This window comes from Mauremys reevesii, linkage group 5 (genome assembly GCF_016161935.1).
Source record: "Mauremys reevesii isolate NIE-2019 linkage group 5, ASM1616193v1, whole genome shotgun sequence".
Lineage (NCBI taxonomy): Eukaryota > Metazoa > Chordata > Testudines > Geoemydidae > Mauremys > Mauremys reevesii.
The window spans coordinates 118,831,853-118,853,602 of NC_052627.1; the positions used below are offsets into that span (position 1 = coordinate 118,831,853).

The 21,750-nt window shown below is 41.0% G+C and overlaps 1 protein-coding gene across 7 annotated transcripts in view; it reads right to left on the reverse strand.

Annotated features, from left to right (window-relative positions):
- Positions 1–21,750, reverse strand: part of HTT (huntingtin) — a 194,174-nt gene that overhangs the window by 98,142 nt on the left and 74,282 nt on the right. For all 7 annotated transcript variants that reach the window (XR_005599204.1, XM_039540905.1, XM_039540908.1 and 4 more), the window contains 9 exons: positions 19,048–19,199; positions 17,911–18,113; positions 10,253–10,379; positions 8,892–9,019; positions 7,369–7,479; positions 6,447–6,524; positions 4,124–4,347; positions 3,260–3,338; positions 2,950–3,111 (listed from right to left, as the gene is read on the reverse strand). Coding sequence is in view for 6 of the 7 variants with exons in the window: in XM_039540905.1 (XP_039396839.1) it covers positions 2,950–3,111; positions 3,260–3,338; positions 4,124–4,347; positions 6,447–6,524; positions 7,369–7,479; positions 8,892–9,019; positions 10,253–10,379; positions 17,911–18,113; positions 19,048–19,199 (1,264 nt within the window). In the remaining variant the exon portion in view is untranslated. The remainder of the gene's footprint in view (positions 1–2,949; positions 3,112–3,259; positions 3,339–4,123; positions 4,348–6,446; positions 6,525–7,368; positions 7,480–8,891; positions 9,020–10,252; positions 10,380–17,910; positions 18,114–19,047; positions 19,200–21,750) is intronic.

Below are 21,750 nucleotides of genomic sequence, written 5' to 3' on the forward strand. Positions count from 1 at the left end.
AGCCCCTGCCACCCTCCCCCGCCCGCAGCCAGCCCTTGCCACTCCCCTGCCATCCGTCCTGCCCAGAGCCAGCCCCTCCCTGCCCTCCCCCGCCCAGAGCCACCCCCTGCCCACAGCCAACCCCTGCCATCCCTCCTGCCCCCTGCCACAGCCCCTGCCCACAGCCCCTGCCACTCCTCCGCCCCCTGCCCACAGCCAGCCCCTGCCCACAACCCCTGCCACCCCCCGACCCCTGCCACAGCCCCTTTCCCCGCCACAGCCTGTCTACACCACCTGCCCACAGCCAGCTCCTGTTGCAGCCAGCCCATGTCACACTCCCTGCCTCCAGCTAGCTCTGCTCCACGCCCCTGTCTGCAGCCAGCCCCAGGTCCACTGGTGCCCTGCAGTTCTCAGGGCACTAACCCTGCACACCTGCTTCAATGAAGGGGGGCAGGGAGCAGCTGGGACCCACACATGTGCACACCCTAGGGTGACCAGACAGCAAGTGTGAAAATCGGGACAGGGGTAAGGGGTAATAGGAGCCTATATAAGGAAAAGACCCAAAAATTGAGACTGTCCCTATAAAATTGGGACATCTGGTCACCCTAGCACACCCCCAGGGAGTGGCGGGGACCCACACATGTGAAATGGAGCTCATTTCTAGTTCAGGCCCATCTTTTTTAAAAAGAACTTTAGGTAGGGTTAACATACATCTGTATTTTCCCAGAGATGTCAGGCTTTTAGGTTCTTAAATCGCTGTCTGGGTGGTAAATTTTAAAAATTCCTCCCGGGAAAATGCGGACGTATGGTAACCCTATTGGTACAAAAAATACATACTGTGGCACATCCCTTAAATCAGAACTTTTTATAGGGAATCGGTTGTTAAGATTTTAGCAGCTCATCACTGATTGCTATCCTTACTTCTACACTGCTGCTGGTAAAGCACCTGGCTAACAGCAGCTGCTCTCCGGCTGCCCAGCTCTGAAGCGTAGAAATACAGGTGGCAATACCACGACCCCCCCTAAAATAATCTTGCGACCCACCTGCAACTCACTTTTGGGTCAAGAACCCCAATTTGAGAAACACTGTTCTCCCCCATGAAATCTGTATAGTTTAGGGTAAAAGCACACAAAAGACCAGATTTCATGGGGGGAGACCAGATTTCATAGTCCATGACGCATTTTTCCATGGCCATGAATTTGGTGGGGCCCTACCTATGGCTAAGGCTGCAATTTATTCAAGGAGGTCACAGATTGTGAGACTTCAGCCAGCTCCAGCTGGGAGCTGCAGGTCCCCTGCTGCTGCTGCTGGGAGACAGACATCCTGCAGCTCCCGGGCAGCAGGTGGGACTCCGGAGTTTGGAGTCACCAGCGGAGGGGGACCCTGCAGCTCCCAGCACACCCGCATCTGCCCAGGCCTCATTTTATGATGAATATTTTTAGTAAACATCATGCACAGGTCACGGGCTTCCATGAATATTTCATTATTGTCCGTGACTTCTACTAAAAATATTCATGACAAAATCTTAGCCTTACCTATGGCAATACATGAATGATTAGAAGAGAATTTGTGTCTGTGTTGCAAATTTACAGTTTACATACATTTACATGACAGCATTATATATTTCATACAAAAATCTAGCATTTATAAAATGTTATGGATGAGAAATCATGAACTGAAATTAGGAAATGCAGATTTAATATTGAAACTTCAAATTTAACTTTGATCCCTTGTACTGATGCATCAAAGTAAGTTTTTTCTTTCATATATAAATTTTACTCCTGGATGAATTCTGCAACAAAAAATTAAGAATTCTGCAAAATTCTGCATATTTTATTCATCAAAATAACACAATATAATCACGCCAGTTTCAATTATTTTGGGTAATTTATTTCAAAATACCTGTCAGCAAGTATGTCTGTAACAATAAAGACCCAAGTTTCAGAACCCCTGATCTAACTTGTACACTGAATAAGTAGGGATCCTCTGGAAATAAAATTACTCTGGATTCTCATTGGTGTAAAGATGCAGAATTTGCCCCTTTCAGTGTAGTAAGGATATTTTCAGTTTTCAAAAGGATACTTCAAGCTTTCTGAGGTCTCTGGAGTGCCTCATATGAGAAGTAGGGCAAGGTAGAGACTTTCTACCTCCACTGTCAGCCTCCATCCCAAATCCCACTTTGCCTCCAGCATTTATAATAGTGTTAAATATAAATATATTAAATTTATAAGGGGGGAGGGGGCCACACTCAGAGGCTTGCTATGTGAAAATGGGTCACCAGTACAAAGGTTTGAGAACCACTGAGATAGATGGTGATTAATAACTGCTAGTGGGTACAAAACTTGCAGATTCATGCCCACAGATCCCCATTAAGTATGCTTCAGAGAAAATTCTAAAGTTGATAATGTATGCAAATGGCAGCTGGGCAGATAATCTACAATTTAGTCTGTTCTCACAATGGCACGTATTGGGAACATAAATTAAGATCTCTCTCTTTGTCTACTTTGATTAAGTAGTAATCAGAATGATTCTGACTACCAAATCATCTTTTCCCTACTTGTAATTATAACATATTCCTGTTTAATAATCTTCATTGTAATAAAATTGTTTGGCAGTGAGATAGGCTGTTACATTTCCAAATGAAGTTTTGATAATTTAGGAATTATTTCTAAATGAATGGTTTTGTGGATTTAAACATTCACCCATATGCTACATAGTGCATGACAACCAAAAAAAAAAAAAAAATTAACCTAACTAGAAATATATCATGATCTTCAAAGCCCTTCAGAGTCAAATACAATTTCTGTAATTTCAGTTTTAAATCACAGTTCTCATTTATGGTGGTATTAGTAGGACAAGGAAGGTAATTATTTTTACAATAAAAGATTTTAGCTTGGCAATGTCCCTCTAAGAACTAGAGTTCTCTAATCTGCTATACACTGACCAAAATGAGAATACAGTGTGACTAACCTGATCCGAATCTAGAAGACAGTAGTTAACCCGTAGCTGAACCAGCTGTGCAAGGAGATCTAAAACCTGCCTCTGTAGTTGTACCGACGTCGTCGTAGTATATTGCTTTAAAGCTTTTATAACAAGGGGTTCAAACAAGCGAATGTGATTGTGAATAGCATTCTATGAAAAAGAAAAAAGTTTAAAGCCACATATTTTCTACATGAGATTCCAGTTCAAAACCAAATAGTTAAAAATACAACTTCATGTGGATAAAAGATAAATCTTTCCCCTCCTTTCATTTTATTCTTTGAGTACGTATTTTAAATACCTTGTCAGCACGATGTTTTGTTACACTTGTAAGGCTAGTTTTCAGTTGCGTAGAAACTTTCTGCAGCACATCAAACCATCTATCAAAATAAAAAAAATTAAAACAAAGGGATACCTTTGAGAAAATTCTTACATGCACACTCTACTAATATTTTAATTTACCTAACATTAGCTTTGTAATAGGGCTTGATTGCTTCAAGTATTTTAGTAAGCTCAGAGAAAATTAGAAAGTAAAAATTCACTTTGCTTCAAGTATTTTAGTAACCAGATAATTGGAGAGTACAAATTCACTGGAACATCTACTGTATAGCAAGAACAGAAGCAATGCAAACTTCCGCACACTGTCCTACTAATATATTTGTAGCCTGACTACCTGTAGACTTGAGAGGAGAATTTAGTCTCCATTCCTTTGCCTCTCTTAAGACTCTCAACATGAATGCCAATTAGTGAAAAATAAAGAGAGTTTAAAACAGTAGTATTAATATTAATAAATATTAATGTTTTATTCTAAATATAGATATATACAAAGGCTATATTTTTGCATGAAATTTATCTTCCACTTTGCTTTGTGAAGCACTTTTGTTCTATCCAGAATATAGTATTGTACCAGAGATCAAATTAGTAAAGGCAAGATAAATTATGTTATTTCAAAAGAATATAAAAGAAAAATTCCTGCTATTGACAATTGAACAATATATTATCGTTTCAATATGTAAGTGACTTCAATAATTTAAAACTTCACCAACAGCACTGTTCAGAACTTTTAATGAAGTTATGATTTATTGTTTCCAGCTAGAATGTTTTGATTAACTTTATGAAAGTCAACACACTATACCACATACAGGGGAAAAACAATAACAGTTACCCTGAAGCATCATGTTCCGACTCTGCCTGTACCATGTTCCTTAGACTCGCATCAGCAAGTGCCTGTGTAAAGTGTGTATAAGGGGCCATGAAGCAGTAATGATAAAGACCAGGCCTCAAATTAGAAGAGCCTAAACGCTGGGCTTTGCCTTGAGATTTGCTGGGGTTTGAAGATAAGCCATCATATTGCGATGCCAAGTTCGTGCCAAATAAAGTCTTCAGCAACTAAGGAAAGATGTGAAAAAAATGAACATTTCTGAAACAACGCAAATTGAATGCCCACCCTCCCAAAAAGCATTCTATGAATGAGGCTGTCACACGGTAGTCTAACATGTGCCAACTGTGGGTCATGGACTCAAATGCTATTTTTGATTCTTTCCCCTTCGTAAACTCAGGAGCCTTAAAAATATAGAAACAATACACTAAACACTTTTAGTTCCTATAGACACGGATAGAAGTTACAAAAATTCCCATGGCATCTTCAAAACAATATAGTGACCTGCTAAAGCAAGCCCCACCCTTGGAATTAAAGCAATATTTTGCCCAGGCTAAATAAAATCTTTTCAGGCTGGTACAGACCTCTGACAGGCTTCCAAGCTAAGCTCAGTCTTCCAAGGCTGGAATAGGCAATTGCTTAAACTAAGATCCCAGACTGACTCAATCTTTCAGTACTAGAGAAAGCTTTATAGGGCCAGCATAGCATGGGAAAAGGGTTGGTGCAGCTTACTTCCCCCATTCAGCAAAGGGGGAAGAGGAGGACTGAACTGTGAGACTCTGGCAGACTCAGTCCCAGCCTTGCTCCTGGGACAGTGCAGTTACATACAGTACCTTACCCTGGCTGGATTACAAGCTACCAACACAAAATACTCAACTATGCGAGTCCACCCCAAATGTCTATATGTAATCAGTCTGGTATCCCATCCTATGAAAAGTGAATTTTGTTTCTACATTTTTAAAATACCTTTTAATAAGCCTTTACTTAAATATGAATGGAATCTTATGGCTTGTTGTTTACCTTGAACAAGATGATTCTTTATTTGCTGTTGGAACTAAGCCAACCATGAAAGCAAGCAAAATTCAGAAGAAGCTTGATCACTTGCACTGAATTTGGTTCTGATGAAGACTACTGGCTATAATTTTTATATATTAAAATAATTATACACAGTATACCTACTGATGATGTTTTAAATATATAAATAAAAGTTGGTTTTTTGTGTTTTTCACCAGTAGTCATCTTTCAATCCTATCACTGGTTCCTATATAGCCCAGGTCATCCAAGACCAAAGTCATAACTAGAGTTTTCCTTCTGGTAGCCTTTACAAAGAAATGTTACAGGGAGTTTGTATATTTGACTTGTGCCTACCTACTAGGCCATGCTAGGACATCATAGACATCACTAGTGAACCCATGCAGAGTGGGTTTAGTTGGAAGTCTTTGTATTTAGTAGGGTACTCTAAAAATTTACTAATTTTGTATCTGAGTATTTCATTAACTTAACTATTTTACTGTAAAGTTTACTTCTGTATTTTTTTAAATTAGAGCTTAAAATAGGTGCTAGATAAACCTCAACAATACACTGCCAGAAACTCATTATGCTGAGGAATAAAATAACCCGATAAAATTAAGAATTATACCAAAATAATACTGCATGATTCTATTGCACCTTTAATTCAAGAATCAAATAATTTATGAACCTCAATGAATTAAGCCTCACAACCTCATTGTAAGCAGATCATCATCATCTTAGAGATGAGGAAACTGAAGGAGAGAGAAGTTAAGAACCTGATTTCCAGAAGTGCTAAGCACTCACTTTCAACTGAAGTCAATGGGAGGTTCAGCAGGTCAGGGGGGTGGAGTGGGGGGAGGGGAGAGGAGGAGAGAGAGGCATACGAAGTATCCCAAAGGCCACATAAGAAATCTACAGGAAAGTCAAGAATAGTACCCAGATCTCTCAACTCCCTAACAGTCCTTTAAACTGTGCTTCCTACCCTCTCTTAAATGCACTCTGTAACCAGACAATTGGAATAATTTGTCTCCTGCCACTTAATAATAAAGCTCCTTTAATAAGGGTTACTGTGTCAAGAGAAATTATTCAGATGGCACAAGGGGTTCCAGAACAAATCACACAAGTGATTTAAAGTGACCTAAAAGGTTATCTAGTCCATCCTCTCTGGCCACTACAGGGTTGTTTCTTAGACGAAACTCCCCTACACTCCCTTCCTTCAGAATGAGAATGGTTGTTCATGTTCAAATTGCTGGGGCAGAGGGGACCCTCAGTGCCAACACTACCCCCCCCCAAATGCAAACAAAAGTTACTTCCTTACCTGCTGTACACAAACTGTTGCCATCATTGGTTCTCTGTTGAAACAGGATTTCAAATACCCCAAAATCTCTTCAACGCACTAGACACAAATTTAACAGTCATTTAATCAACATTTCTTCATGAAGTAAAAGAGAAGCTACTATTGCATATTCTCAAACAAAAAAAAATGCAAAACTGCAGGCTTTAAAACCAGAAATATGGACCATAAAGAAACCCAGGAAGTTACAATTTTAATCTACACTTTGACATACCTTAAAAAGTTTGTATGAAAGACCACCGGTTAAATTAAGAACTGAAAATATCAAACTCAGGAAAAAGAGCAAAACCCGATTATTTTCTTCGTTTAATATAAATATAGTATAATTATGTGACTATAATAAGAGTATGACTCAAAAGATCTCTAACTTTCTTGGAAAACGAAGCACTGTATCTTAAATTATGCAAAATTATTCAGCTTTTTAGTAGTTGACTTTACACAGTAAACCTACTGATGATGTTTTAATTAGTTAAGTGTGGATATTTCCTCCACAAATGGAAAATGAAAGAATTACCAAATTTTGACTGTGGTGAGGTGCAAATCACACAACTCATCACGGACAACTGCCCCATTCATGCTCACAGTGGTTGCACAAGGTGGGGATCCACCTAGCTACACCAGAAGGATTAGAATGGCTTTCAAATCTTAAAATTAAATTATCCCAGCCCATTGCTTTTCAAATGCCATATGAAAAAAGAAGATATGACACCCATGATTTAAAAATCACTTACTATGCAACCCAATATTTTGTCATTGTCTCCAAGATCTGTCAGCCTTTCCAAGCACTAATACTGGAAGGATGAACTAAAATTTTGTTAAATACTTGCTTCCCTATGAACATTATAAATATGGCTAATTTCACATTATATTAAATAAAGCAACACACCTTTCCAATGTCTTGAAGAGTTGCTAGTTCCAAAATTTGAGAGAGGACATCCAGGGCAGATCGTAGGAAACCTCCAAATTTTTCGATGTTGTTCTGAAGATCCAATGTAACCTTGTCAAAATAGAAGAGTAAATGTTTTACCCAGAAAAGTTATTAGACAGTTAGATGGAAATTAGAGAAAGAAAAAATGGGTGTTGGGATAGAAAAGACCTCTCACTCTCAGGCTATGGCTACACTTGCACTTCAAAGCGCTGCCGCGGCAGCGCTTTGAAGCGCTAAGTGTAGTCAAAGCGCCAGCGCTGGGAGAGAGCTCTCCCAGCGCTGTCCGTACTCCACCTCCCTGTGGGCAATAACGTACAGCGCTGGGAGCTGTGTTCCCAGCGCTGGGGCTTTGACCACACTGGCGCTTTGCAGCGCCGCAATTTGCAGCGCTGGAGAGGATGTGTTTTCACACCCTGCTGCAGCGCTGCAAATTTGCAAGTGTAGCCATGGCCTCAGTCCTCATCAGAGGCCCGACTGTTGTTGAAAGAGCTGCAGTTTGAGTTGACTATAATGTCCCTTTGTGGACTGGGTTGCAGACTTGGTTTTCTGTCCTGATGTAATTCCCATGGTGCCTATATGAGGTAGAGGTCATGGGGGCAGATACCAAGGAGTAGCTCTCAGAGCTCTATGTCTTGAGTAATAAAAATGAGCCCTCAACCCCCTCTCTAAAGTGTACGGATCTGAATACCTAGACCTCAGGGAATGCACCGCTGACACCTCCCTGTTATTATTTGAGCCAGAAGAGGAGGAGTATTCCTCTTGCAAAGAGAGAAGTCCCAGATATAATGAAGGAAACACACTCATGCCTTGTATATACAACCGGTTAATAAGCAGCAAGTTTCAATATTAACCTACAGTGCTGCAGTGTGCTGCGCAGTAACTGTGCGTGGACCCTGCTGCGGCACACTAGAAGTTACCTACTGGGTCAAACTTATTACAGAAAGTCAAAGCATACTCAGGAATTTTTAGGGCACAGTAAAATGCTCTGTATGGACGTAATGACTGGACCAGGTACTGGGAAAGTCCTACAGGCAAAGGAAAAAGTTTTGTCTCCTCAAATGAGGAAAGGAAACACTATCAAAAATAACTAACCTAATCCAATGACTAACTGCTAAGTGCCCATCTATTTACAGCACAATGGAAAGGCCACACCGTGAGCGAGAAGTGTAGACACTGCAAATTCCAACTCCTAGCCATGGGCACTGAGAAGGAATTGAGGGATGGTTGGGGTTAGCCCACCCTTTATATGCCTTCGGGCTGGAGGGATAAAGACACTGACCATTCAGGTGTGGCCACAAAGGATACTGCTGGCCAAAAGAATATGAATTTCAGTGCATAGGGCAAATTCACACCATTAGTGGAATTTATATATATATATAAACAAGCACTCAAAGAAGAATGAAACTTGCAACATGAGGTAGTGCAACACTAGCAGAAAAGAGTTCTCTTGTATTTCACCTAAAGGACATGTTGTTATGTACCTTATAGTTAGCATGGGTAGCTTTCAAGACATCATATAACTTGAGATACGATGGAAGATGATAAAAACTGCCCAGTGACGACGATTTGCTTGTTGGAGCAGGCCCTGAAGTATCGGTTTGCCTAGTAGCTTATTAAAAGAGAAAAATAATCCTGAAGAAATCAATTAGCACATTAACTATATTCCCTAGTGTTCTTCAACATTTAATTTAACCACTCTGAAGTTAACTGTAAAATGAGTCAACATATATATTTGAAAGATTAGAGTAAGAACTGTCTTTAAGCTCCTAGAATGACGCAGAGGACCTGCATTTACAGTATTATAAAACAATACATTCTATGTGAATCAGCTACAAAATAAGACAACTAACCCATGCAGAACTCATTACTAAAATTCCCAAGAACTATTTTAAAGCAGAATTAACTTTTTCTCCTCTTACTCCTGCCCATTTCTGCACTAGCTACAGAAAAACCTGCAAGCTCTTATATTTTCAGTATTTAGATTTTTGCTTTCCAGGATCACCCACTCTGTGCTCTGAATAGGAGCAGAGCTTCCATTTGCAAAGCATATGTACAGACTATTTTTGTTTTTAGTCAAAAGTTTATGGGATTTGAAATCGTGATTGTAACAGCAAGAGACACAAATCCATATGGCTACCGAAGAGTTCATGGGTTCTTTACGAAAAAGAATTGCCACTCAAGATTTAACACTGAAAATACTTTCAGGTTTCAGAGTAGCAGCCGTGTTAGTCTGTATCTGCAAAAAGAACAGGAGTACTTGTGGCACCTTAGAGACTAACAAATTTATTTGAGCATAAGTTTTCATGGGCTACAGCCCACTTCATCGGATGCACAGACTGGAACATACAGCAAAAAGATATTTAAATACAGAGAACATGAAAAGGTGGAAGTAGCCATACCAACTGTAAGACTGGCTTCTTACAGTTGGTATGGCTACTTCCACCTGTAAGACTGGCTTCTTACAGTTGGTATGGCTACTTCCACCTGTAAGACTGGCTTCTTACAGTTGGTATGGCTACTTCCACCTTTTCATGTTCTCTGTATGTATAAATATCTTCTTGCTGTATGTTCCAGTCTGTGCATCTGATGAAGTGGGCTGTAGCCCACGAAAGCTTAGGATCAAATAAATGTGTTAGTCTCTAAGGTGCCACAAGTACTCCTGTTCTTTTTGAAAATAATTTGATCTTCTTCTGATTGTATGCAACCCTCTTCAGAATTAACACTGGAACTTCACAGTAAAGTGAATTATACAAATCAGTGTTTCTTGCCAATACACCACGTACACACACACACACACACACACACACACACACACTCACTCTCTCTCTCTCTCTCCTCTTACCTGGATTAGTTTCACTACCCTTTTTAGGGCTCATTGGTACAGATGTTTGTTCCACAGGTTCTCTCTCTTTCCCTTTCCGACGAATTGGACTTAGAGAAGGTGGGTTTGAGAGAGAAGGCAATGTTGCCTAAAATAATGTTTGAAACAGTGTGACAACTTAAATATCAGCATTTTTCCTTCATCTAAACATAGAATACATTTATAGGGTTACACATGTTTAATTACACCTGCCTTTTTCAACAATGGTTGCATCTAATCTTATTAGTTTGGGGGGTGTGACGCTGTATGATTAAAATATGACCATGTAGATTATTATTGCTACCACTGTTACATAATTGCAACAAATCTTATACAAAGTACCGTATATACTCGTTCATAAGCGACCAGGGAGCTTTGCGAACAGGGGCTGCTAACAGGGAGTTTCGCAAGGGAGTTTAGAAGGGGAGTGGGAACCCCTCGCCGGCCATAACCCCTTCCCTGTAGCCCCCGCTAAAATCCTAAAACCTATAAACCAAATTACATTCCAAAACTACTTTCTGTAAACCATCCTTTCACTAACTAGGAGACAATGCAGGCAGAAGCCCAGCAGCAGAGTGGGGGCTATCCAGTTTATTGCACTGAGTGTAGCATGTATGATTACCTGCCCTGTGGGCGGGTTGCGTATGTGTGCAGTCGGTGCAAGGAGCTCCTGGCCCTCAGAGACCATGTACGGATTTTGGAGGCCAGGGTGGCGGAACTGGAGGAGCTGAGAGAGGCAGAGAGGTATGTTGATGAGGCTTTCCGGGACACTGTAGAATTGTCCCACCTCCGCTTAGACAGCACCTGTGCTGTTGAGGAGGAAGAAGGGCCCAGGGAAGTAGAGCAGTCAATGGGAGCAGAGGGAAACCTTCCCGTAGTTGGGACCCTCCTTCCAGATGGTGCTGGGGTTGCCTCTCGCACTGAGGTTGCCTCTCTGGGGGAGGGAACTCCAGTTTCTAGGAAAAGGCAGGTGTTAGTAATGGGAGATTCGATTATTAGAAATGTAGATAGCTGGGTCTGTGATGACCGGGAGAACCGTATGGTGACTTGCCTGCCTGGTGCGAAGGTTGTGGATCTCTCGAGGCATCTAGATAGACTTATGTGTAGTGCTGGGGAGGAGCCGGTGGTCGTGGTACATGTAGGTACCAATGACATAGGGAAGGGTAGGAGAGATGTCCTGGAAGCCAAATTTAGGCTGCTAGGGAAGAGACTGAAATCCAGGACCTCTATGGTGGCATTTTCAGAAATGCTCCCAGTTCCACGCGCAGGGCCAGGTAGGCAGGCAGAGCTTCAGAGTCTCAATGCGTGGATGAGACGATGGTGTAGAGAGGAGGGGTTCACGTTCATTAGGAACTGGGAAACTTCTGGGATGGGAGGAGCCTATACAGGAGAGATGGGCTCCACCTAAACCAAAGTGGAACCAGACTGCTGGCGCTAAACATTAAAAAGGTTGTAGAGCAGTTTTTAAACTAGGTGATGGGGGAAAGCCGACTGCTGCAGAGAAGCGTCTGGATCGGACACAGACTTCTCTTAGGGGAGAGTCTGATGATAGAGAATCTCCAGGTTATAGTCAGGAGCAGAGGAATGAAAAATATAATGTAAGGGCCGGATCAGATGATGAACAGTCACATAAAAAAGAATCTGGCACATCAGAAAAAGGCAGGCTAATAAACAGGGACAAGTTTTTAAAGTGCTTGTACACAAATGCCAGAAGTCTAAATAATAAGATGGGTGAACTAGAGTGCCTTGTGATAAAGGAGGATATTGATATAATAGGCATCACAGAAACCTGGTGGACTGAGACCAATCAATGGGACACAATCATTCCGGGGTACAAAATATATCGGAAGGACAGAACAGGCCGTGCAGGGGGAGGAGTGGCACTATATGTTAAAGAAAGTGTAGATTCAAATGAAGTAAAAATCTTAAGCGAATCCACAGGTTCCATAGAATCTCTATGGATAGAAATTTCATGCTCTAGTAAAAATATAACATTAGGGATCTATTATCGACCACCTGACCAGGACAGTAATAGTGATGATGAAATGCTAAGGGAAATTAGAGAGGCTATCAAAATTAAGAACCCAATAATAGTGGGGATTTCAATTATCCCCATATTGACTGGGAACATTTCACTTCAGGACGAAATGCAGAGATAAAATTTCTCGATACTTTAAATGACTGCTTCATGGAGCAGCTGGTACGGAACCCACAAGGGGCGAGGCGACTCTAGATTTAATCCTGAGTGGAGCGCAGGAGCTGGTCCAAGAGGTAACTATAGCAGGACCGCTTGGAAATAGTGACCATAATACAATAGCATTCAACATCCCTGTGGTGGGAAGAACATCCCAACTGCCCAACACTGTGGCCTTTAATTTCAATAGGGGAACTATACAAAAATGAGGGGTTAGTTAGACAAAAGTTAAAAGGTACATTGACTAAAGTGAAATCCCTGCAAGTTGCGTGGGCCCTTTTTAAAGACACCATAATAGAGGCCCAACTTCAATGTATACCCCAAATTAAGAAAAACAGTAAAAGAACTAAAAAAGAGCCACCGTGGCTTAACCACCATGTAAAAGAAGCAGTGAAAGATAAAAAGACTTCCTTTAAAAAGTGGAAGTCAAATCCTAGTGAGGCAAATAGAAAGGAGCACAAACGCTGCCAACTTAAGTGCAAGAGTGTAATAAGAAAAGCCAAAGAGGAGTTTGAAGAACGGCTAGCCAAAAACTCCAAAGGTAATAACAAAATGTTTTTTAAGTACATCAGAAGCAGGAAGCCTGCTAAACAACCAGTGGGGCCCCTTGACGATGAAAATACAAAAGGAGCGCTTAAAGATGATAAAGTCATTGCGGAGAAACTAAATGGATTCTTTGCCTCAGTCTTCACGGCTGAGGATGTTAGGAGATTCCCAAACCTGAGCTGGCTTTTGTAGGTGACAAATCTGAGGAACTGTCACAGATTGAAGTATCAGTAGAGGAGGTTTTGGAATTAATTGATAAACTCAACATTAACAAGTCACGGGACCAGATGGCATTCACCCAAGAGTTCTGAAAGAACTCAAATGTGAAGTTATGGAACTATTAACTAAGGTTTGTAACCTGTCCTTTAAATCGGCTTCGGTACCCAATGACTGGAAGTTAGCTAATGTAACGCCAATATTTAAAAAGGGCTCTAGGGGTGATCCCGGCAATTACAGACCGGTAAGTCTAACGTCGGTACCGGGCAAATTAGTTGAAACAATAGTAAAGAATAAAATTGTCAGACACATAGAAAAACATAAACTCTTGAGCAAGTCAACATGGTTTCTGTAAAGGGAAATCGTGTCTTACTAATCTATTAGAGTTCTTTGAAGGGTCAACAAACATGTGGACAAGGGGATCCGGTGGACATAGTGTACTTAGATTTCCAGAAAGCCTTTGACAAGGTCCTCACCAAAGGCTCTTACGTAAATTAAGCTGTCATGGGATAAAAGGAAAGGTCCTTTCATGGATTGAGAACTGGTTAAAGGACAGGGAACAAAGGGTAGGAATTAATGGTAAATTCTCAGAATGGAGAGGGGTAACTAGTGGTGTTCCCCAAGGGTCAGTCCTGGGACCAATCCTATTCAATTTATTCATAAATGATCTGGAGAAAGGGGTAAACAGTGAGGTGGCAAAGTTTGCAGATGATACTAAACTACTCAAGATAGTTAAGACCAAAGCAGATTGTGAAGAACTTCAAAAGATCTCACAAAACTAAGTGATTGGGCAACAAAATGGCAAATGAAATTTAATGTGGATAAATGTAAAGTAATGCACATTGGAAAAAATAACCCCAACTATACATACAACATGATGGGGGCTAATTTAGCTACAACGAGTCAGGAAAAGATCTTGGAGTCATCGTGGATAGTTCTCTGAAGATGTCACGCAGTGTGCAGAGGCGGTCAAAAAGCAAACAGGATGTTAGGAATCATTACAAAGGGGATAGAGAATAAGACTGAGAATATATTATTGCCCTTATATAAATCCATGGTACGCCCACATCTCGAATACTGTGTACAGATGTGGTCTCCTCACCTCAAAAAAGATATTCTAGCACTAGAAAAGGTTCAGAAAAGAGCAACTAAAATGATTAGGGGTTTAGAGAAGGTCCCATATGAGGAAAGATTAAAGAGGCTAGGACTCTTCAGTTTGGAAAAGAGAAGACTAAGGGGGGACATGATAGAGGTATATAAAATCATGAGTGATGTTGAGAAAGTGGATAAGGAAAAGTTATTTACTTATTCACATAATACAAGAACTAGGGGTCACCAAATGAAATTAATAGGCAGCAGGTTTAAAACAAATAAAAGGAAGTTCTTCTTCACATGGCACAGTCAACTTGTGGAACTCCTTACCTGAGGAGGTTGTGAAGGCTAGGACTATAACAATGTTTAAAAGGGGACTGGATAAATTCATGGTGGCTAAGTCCATAAATGGCTATTAGCCAGGATGGGTAAGAATGGTGTCCCTAGCCTCTGTTCGTCAGAGGATGGAGATGGATGGCAGGAGAGAGATCATTTGATCATTGCCTGTTAGGTTCACTCCCTCAGGGGCACCTGGCATTGGCCACTGTCGGTAGACAGATACTGGGCTAGATGGACCTTTGGTCTGACCCGGTACGGCCTTTCTTATGTTCTTATGTTATGTTCTTATAAGCCCAATATTGTTGGTAAAAAAACAAACAAAAAAACAACGCATCAAAGAGCAGGGGTCGGCTTATAAACGGGTCTACACCAAAATTTGATGATTTTAAACTCTATGGCAGGGGTCTGCAACCTGCAGCACGTGAGCTGATTTATGGTGGCACGCTGCTGCCAGCCTGGGGTCCCTGCCACCGGCCCCTCTCAGCCCACTGCCAGCCTGGATGGACAGAACCCTGGGCTGGCAGTGGGCTGAGTGGGGCTGGCGGTTGAGACCTGGCCCGGCAGGGGCCGGCGGCCGGAACCCCAGACCGACAGCAGGCTGAGCCACTCAGCCTGCTGCCGGTCTGGGGTTCTGGCTGCTGGCCCCTGTAATGTAAAACATATTACTAGCACGTGAAACCTTAAATTACCGTGAATAAATGAAGACTTAGCACACCACTTCTGAAAGGTTGCCATTGACTGGGAACAGCAAACTGTGGCCACAGGGAGCTGAGGAGCTCCATGCCTCCAGACGCGCCAAGTAAACAAAACGTCCCAACCCGCCACCGGCTTACCCTGACGGGCCGGGAGCCAAAGTTTTCCAACCCCTGAAATATAGGGTAGGCTTATGAAAGGGTCGTACAGTTTTTGCTATTTTTACCTATCCATTTTGGGGGGTCGGCTTATAAACGAACAGGCTAATGAACGAGTACATACAGTATGTCATGTAAGGTAAAAATGGAAAAGTTACAGTCTACCAAATAGAATTATCCTGTTTGTATGCATGTATCATCTTCATAATTAAAGTTATTAATATTAACTATATACCTGTATTTTAAATGTGTTTGCTTCTGGATTAACACCCATCAGGTAGTTTACATCCAATCTAGTCAGCACACTGAATGGACCACTCAAGTTAATGGCACATCAACGAACACAAAGGGTCATAAAAGTTCATCCCCATCTGATTGGCTTGTCTGAGGACCTTTTAGCCAGAATAGGGATAATGGCTACTTCTATGACTCATCAAAGCATGCAAGGGCATGTGATTAGCTTATATGATCCTGGACTCTATCTTGTGCCTGTACTTTTCCACAAATTAAGACTGAGAGCATCCGCTCCACATGGGAGGATGTATAAAAAACCCTGGAAGCATCTCCATTTTGCCTCTTTCCTGCTCTGATCTCTGGACTATGAACTTTCACTAACAGAAGCATTACAACCAATGGACTGGAGACCTTCCAATCTTTTGGAAGCTACCAGAGACTTTATAAACCAGCAGTTTATTCCATCACTGCTTCAAACCTGATACAAAAATTTTGCAATGGTTGTATGTATTTGATTCCTTTGACCATTTTAAAACTCTCATCCTTTTCGCTTATAAATAAATCTTTAGATATTATATACTAAAGGATTGCAACAGCATGATTACTGGGTAAGACCTGAGTTATAAATTTAACCTCGCTATGTGGCTGATCTCTTGGGATTAAAAGAACCCTTTGTTTGATTAAATTGGCTTTAAATAACCACTCTTCATATAGTCTAGTGCAGGGGTCAGCAACCTTTCAGAAGTGGTGTGCCGAGTCTTCATTTATTCACTCAGATTTAAGGTTTTGCGTGCCAGTAATACATTTTAACGTTCTTAGAAGGTCTCTTTCTATAAGTCTATAATATATAACTAAACTCTTGTTGTATGTAAAGTAAATAAGGTTTTTTAAATGTTTAAGAAGCTCCATTTAAAATTAAATTAAAATGCAGAGCCCCTAGGACCGGTGGCCAAGACCCGGGCAGTGTGAGTGCCACTGAAAATCAGCTCGCGTGCCGCCTTCGGCACTCGTGCCATAGGTTGCCTACCCCTGGTCTAGCATCTGGGTGGTGAAATAAGTGCTGGAATGCCTAAGGACACTGCATTTCTGATTTCTTGTGAATTGATGTGGTGAGATAGAAGTTTGCTTTTGTTACTGGCTTGGTATCTCTTACAGAAGAATAATCACCAGTTTGGGGTGGGTCTGCCCCATTTAAGAACATAAGAATGGCCGTACTGGATCAGACCAAAGGTCCATCTAGCCCAGTATCCTGTCTACCGACAGTGGCCAATGCCAGGTTGCTCCCCTAGAGGCAGAAATGACCAGATACTTCAGTATTTTTAAAACTAAATGCAAAACTTGTTTCTTTGCCTTCACATTCTCCATCAGTTCTTCCAATAAGCAAATAAAATAATATTAAAACAGTGTGAACTAATCAAACTATTTCTTATGCAGGAAGAAAGAAGATTGTTATTTCTATATTCTTGGGAGGCGTTAAAATGTTATGGTCATTGATAAATGAGACAGAAGGGATAAATATTAATAAACCCTCCCGAGAGCTGCAAAACAGCAACAACTCAGGATACATCCATCCTACACTGGAGGTCTGGTGGCAGCATGGGATGGCATGGGATGGCAGCTGGGCACTTATTCGTATTGCTAACCCTCACTGAGGCCCACACTGCTATGTCTTCACTGCTATTTTTAGCTGTGCTAGCTAGATTCATGCTAGTGTAGGTATGCTAGCCCATGTTGCAATCAGACATCTGATCACAGTGCAAACAAACGCTCAGTGACTGAAGTAGACCAACACATTCTTAACCCTATGAAACAAAAGCTAGAGCTGACGGGTTATTTGCTACAAGGAAAATAATCTGAGAGACAGAAAGATAGTTTCAACCTTTTAAGAAGATATTGAGCACAATGGAGTTCAACAAAAAACTGTAAATCAGAAGACAACTGTTAGTGCCTCTTTAACATCACTAGTTTTCCTCATCTCTCTCTCTCTCTCTCTCTCTCTCTCTATATATATATATATATAGATATATATAATATAGATACACACACACACACACACCCATCAAAATAAAATGCAGCTGTCTAAATAGTCTCCAACAAGGTGCATAACTCAACAACAGCTCTTTATATCACAAGCATTTTGGAGTCATAAAGCGTAATAAAAATCATACCTTTATTGCTGGGCCAGGAGCAACATCATCCACCACATGAGCACAAATATTAATGGTCTTCAGCAAATGAGAAAAGAGTTGTTCTACCAAAGTAACAAGAGTTCGGTCAGCCAAAGCTGGCCATGGCTCCTCTTGTTTAGCAGCACCTGGATTCATATCTTCTTCAGCAGTCCAGGGGTTTTTCAAAGATTTGGGGGCACTTGCTGAAATAACAAGCCCATTACTTAAGAAAACTGTTACAGTTATTATTAAAACATGAAAGGCCTTGGTTTAGGTTTTGGCAGAAGTCATGTGTTGGCTAGTGACTTACTGGCCTGATGTCAAGAGACATGATTGTGCCTTGTGTTAACAGTGACTCCTTTAGCCAATTAAAATCCAGCAGGACCAACTCCAAAAGGGATCTAACAGACTCTAACAGACTTCAAAGAGAAACTGCAGAGCTACAATTCATTGCAAATTTAACACCATTAATTTGGGCTTGAATAGGGACTGGGAGTAGCTGGCTCACTACAAAAGCAATTTTCCCTCTCTTGGTATTGACACCTTCTCATCAATTATTGGAAGTGGACCACATCCACTCTGACTGAACTGGCCGTGTTAACACTGGTTCTCCACTTGTAAAGTAACTCCTTTCTCTTCATGTGCCAGTATATTTATGCCTGTGTCTGTAATTTTCACTCCAGGCATCTGAAGAAGTGGGTTTTTTACCCATTAAACCTTATGCCCAAATAAATCTGTTTGTCTTTAAGGTGCCACCGGACTCCTTGTTGTTTTTGTGGATACAGACTAACATGGCTACCCCTCTGATACTTAATATCCTAACCATACTACCAGGTGACACATAGGGAAAGCCAGTTGTACAAACATTATTAAAATTTGAGAAGGCCCACAGATCTAGATAACTGCCATGCACGAGCAACAGATGCCCAGCCCAACAAGGAGAAACCATTAGACTTGAAAGATAATCCAAAACCCCATGGGTATAACTTTTTTTTTTCTCCTGCCCTGCATTTCTTCAGCTCTGAAGCTTGCAAATATTTTATTGCTTAGAGTGAAATGGAGATGGGGCATTCTGACTACATAATGGAGATTATGACACTGAGCACACACTGACACAGCCCAACAATTTTTGTCTACCTGCAAGCAAGTTTCCAGCCAAAATCAAAGCATCTTGATGTGCAGAAAGATCCAGTGGGAACCAGGCCGTTGAAAGAAGGGACAAAACCATTCCAGCCATTCCAATTGTACAGCTCTTCCGAGATTCCTCCGAAGGACTCAGCTGGGAAGCACTGAAAGTTTGATTATGAAATTGTCATACATGTCTTCCTAGGCAAATTTTCAGTCTTATGGAAACTAAGAACAGTGTGGTACATGGTTTTAACATCATATTTCTTATTAATTTGAAACTATTAATCTATCTGTATGGCTGAACTACCTTTAGTATCTTGAATTAAGTACACACAAAAAGTTTCAGCAAAGACTAACATGGAAGCTGTTGTGCATCCAGTGAAGAACTAGAGTGCTTTACTACTGCAGTGATCATCACAGCTACTTCGGGAACCTACTGGTGGACAACAATTAAACAACAATTTGCTAATTTGCATATTTCAATATTAAGGCATGATGTAACACAAAACAATGGTTTGTTATAATGAACTATCGAATTAAAATGCTCGCAAATACGTCATGTATGTTTGGATGCTCTGTTAAAGATATTTAGAAATAGGCACATACTAAGACTAGCAAAGGAAAAGGATGTGGATTTAAATGTTTCAAAAGTTAAGCTCAAACACAGCACAGAAACGGTTTCTCTTAGTTTTAGACTTATTGAGGAAACACCAGTTAACATTAGGGGGTAACCAGGTGTCAAGTTTTCGACCGGAAAAGTTTTTTTGACCAGGCCGTTAAAAGTCTGGTTGGCGTGGGGCTGGCAGGCTCCCTACCAGACTCCGTGCAGCTCCCGGGAAGTGCCAACATGTCCATCTGGCTCCTAGGCAGAGGGACGGCTAGGGGACCTCTGTGTGCTGCCCCCACCCTGAACGCCAGCTGCGCAGCTCCCATTGGTCAGGAACCATGGCCAATGGGAGCTGTGGGGGAGGCTCCTGCAGCGCGCAGAGCTGCCTGGCCGCGCCTCCGCCTAAGAGTGGGGACATGCCACCACTTCCCGGGAGCCGACTGATGTAAGAGCCACCCAGAGCCCGCTCCACCCACCCCCAAACACCCCAATCCCCTGCCCAGCTGAAGCCTCCTCCTACACCCAGGCCCCCTTCCAGAGCCCGCTCCTGTACCCGAAACCCCTCAGCTCCAGCCTGGAGTCCCCTCCTGCACCCCAATCCCCTCATCCCTGGTCCCAGCTTGAAGCCCTCACCCCCTCCCACACCTCAACCCCCTGCCTGGAGCCCCCTCCCACCATCAATGCACATCAATGCACACGACATGCTACCATGAGTTTCTAATCCACAAAATTTACAATCTAAATTAATACAAGAACAAGAGGAAACAACCAATTGGAGGGCTTGGGAAAAGAGAAAGCCAAAAATACAATAACATGACCATGCAATCATGTAGGAGCACTGCATGCATTTTGAGGGTGGTTTTTATTTGTACATTTATTTATTTATACATTTTATACATACAAGTTGGCAAGCCACCCTGAAGGGAGTGGAGCAGAAATTTAGAGAAAAGAGTGGAGGTATAGTGGACAGATTATTTCAAATTTATGGACAGAATGAAAAACAACAGAGATAGGAACGGGAGGGAGCAATCAGACAAACAGTATGGGCAGAATAAAGAAAACATTGAGAGAGACTAAAGGAAGACAAAACTGAGAGGAGTACAAGGGGCTAAACAACGGAGGGCCTGGAAAATGAGAAGCAGCAGCTTCATTTTGGACCTACATATGGGACTTTTAACAAGACTGAGCCCCATGACGAGCCACTGATTTTGTGTTGACTCAGAGAAGGACATGAGTTATTTATTAAATCATCAACCCCACTTTCTATAGTACTCTACTTTTTCTTTGTGATCTCCCAACACAGGGATTGATTTAAATCATGATTTTATTCACCTAGTGGAAAGCCTGAATTTAAATTATCAATTTTAATCAGCATTTCCATTTGTACTTCAGTTATTTTGTAAAGAAAGGTGAATTCTTGTTGGCTGATACAACCATTCAAACATGTTGATTTCCAACTAAATAAAGCCTTTGCACTAGATTTGGTAAATCTTTTTTCTACCTAGGAAGATATACCATAACTATATACATTTACTGAAGCAATTATATAGTTTAATATTTTCAAATTCTTATTAGCTGTATATTTTTAGTATTCTAGAAAATGGTGAATGATGTATTGCTTATTTACTAGATAATTAATGTTTGGCTCATTTGTGTCAAGCTGCATTAGGATGGTAACTGTAATTTAGTTAGACACAAAACGGCATATACATTTATTTTTATTAAACAAAGCAACTTTAAATGCTTTGGGTACATAAACTTCTCTTAAATGTGTTTCATATTTATAACTAAACTGTAACAAGTTTAGGCCTTAACATATTTTGTATTAAATTCAGATTTCATTTTAAACAGGTTTATTTTTAAAAAGAAAAAAAATATAACAAAATAAAAAAATCCAATTAAAAACACTTTTTTTATTTTCAAAAAAAAAAAAAGAAAAAACCACAACCTATAGATTTTTATCCATCCTTCCTGCCAGTCAAGTATTGATCAGGTCTGAACCTATTTCACCTGTAAAATGAGAAGTTTATAGCTCAAAAAGATAGGCTTTCAGCACACAGATGTCGCACATAGTATATTGAATGGATGGACAGCTAATTGCAACA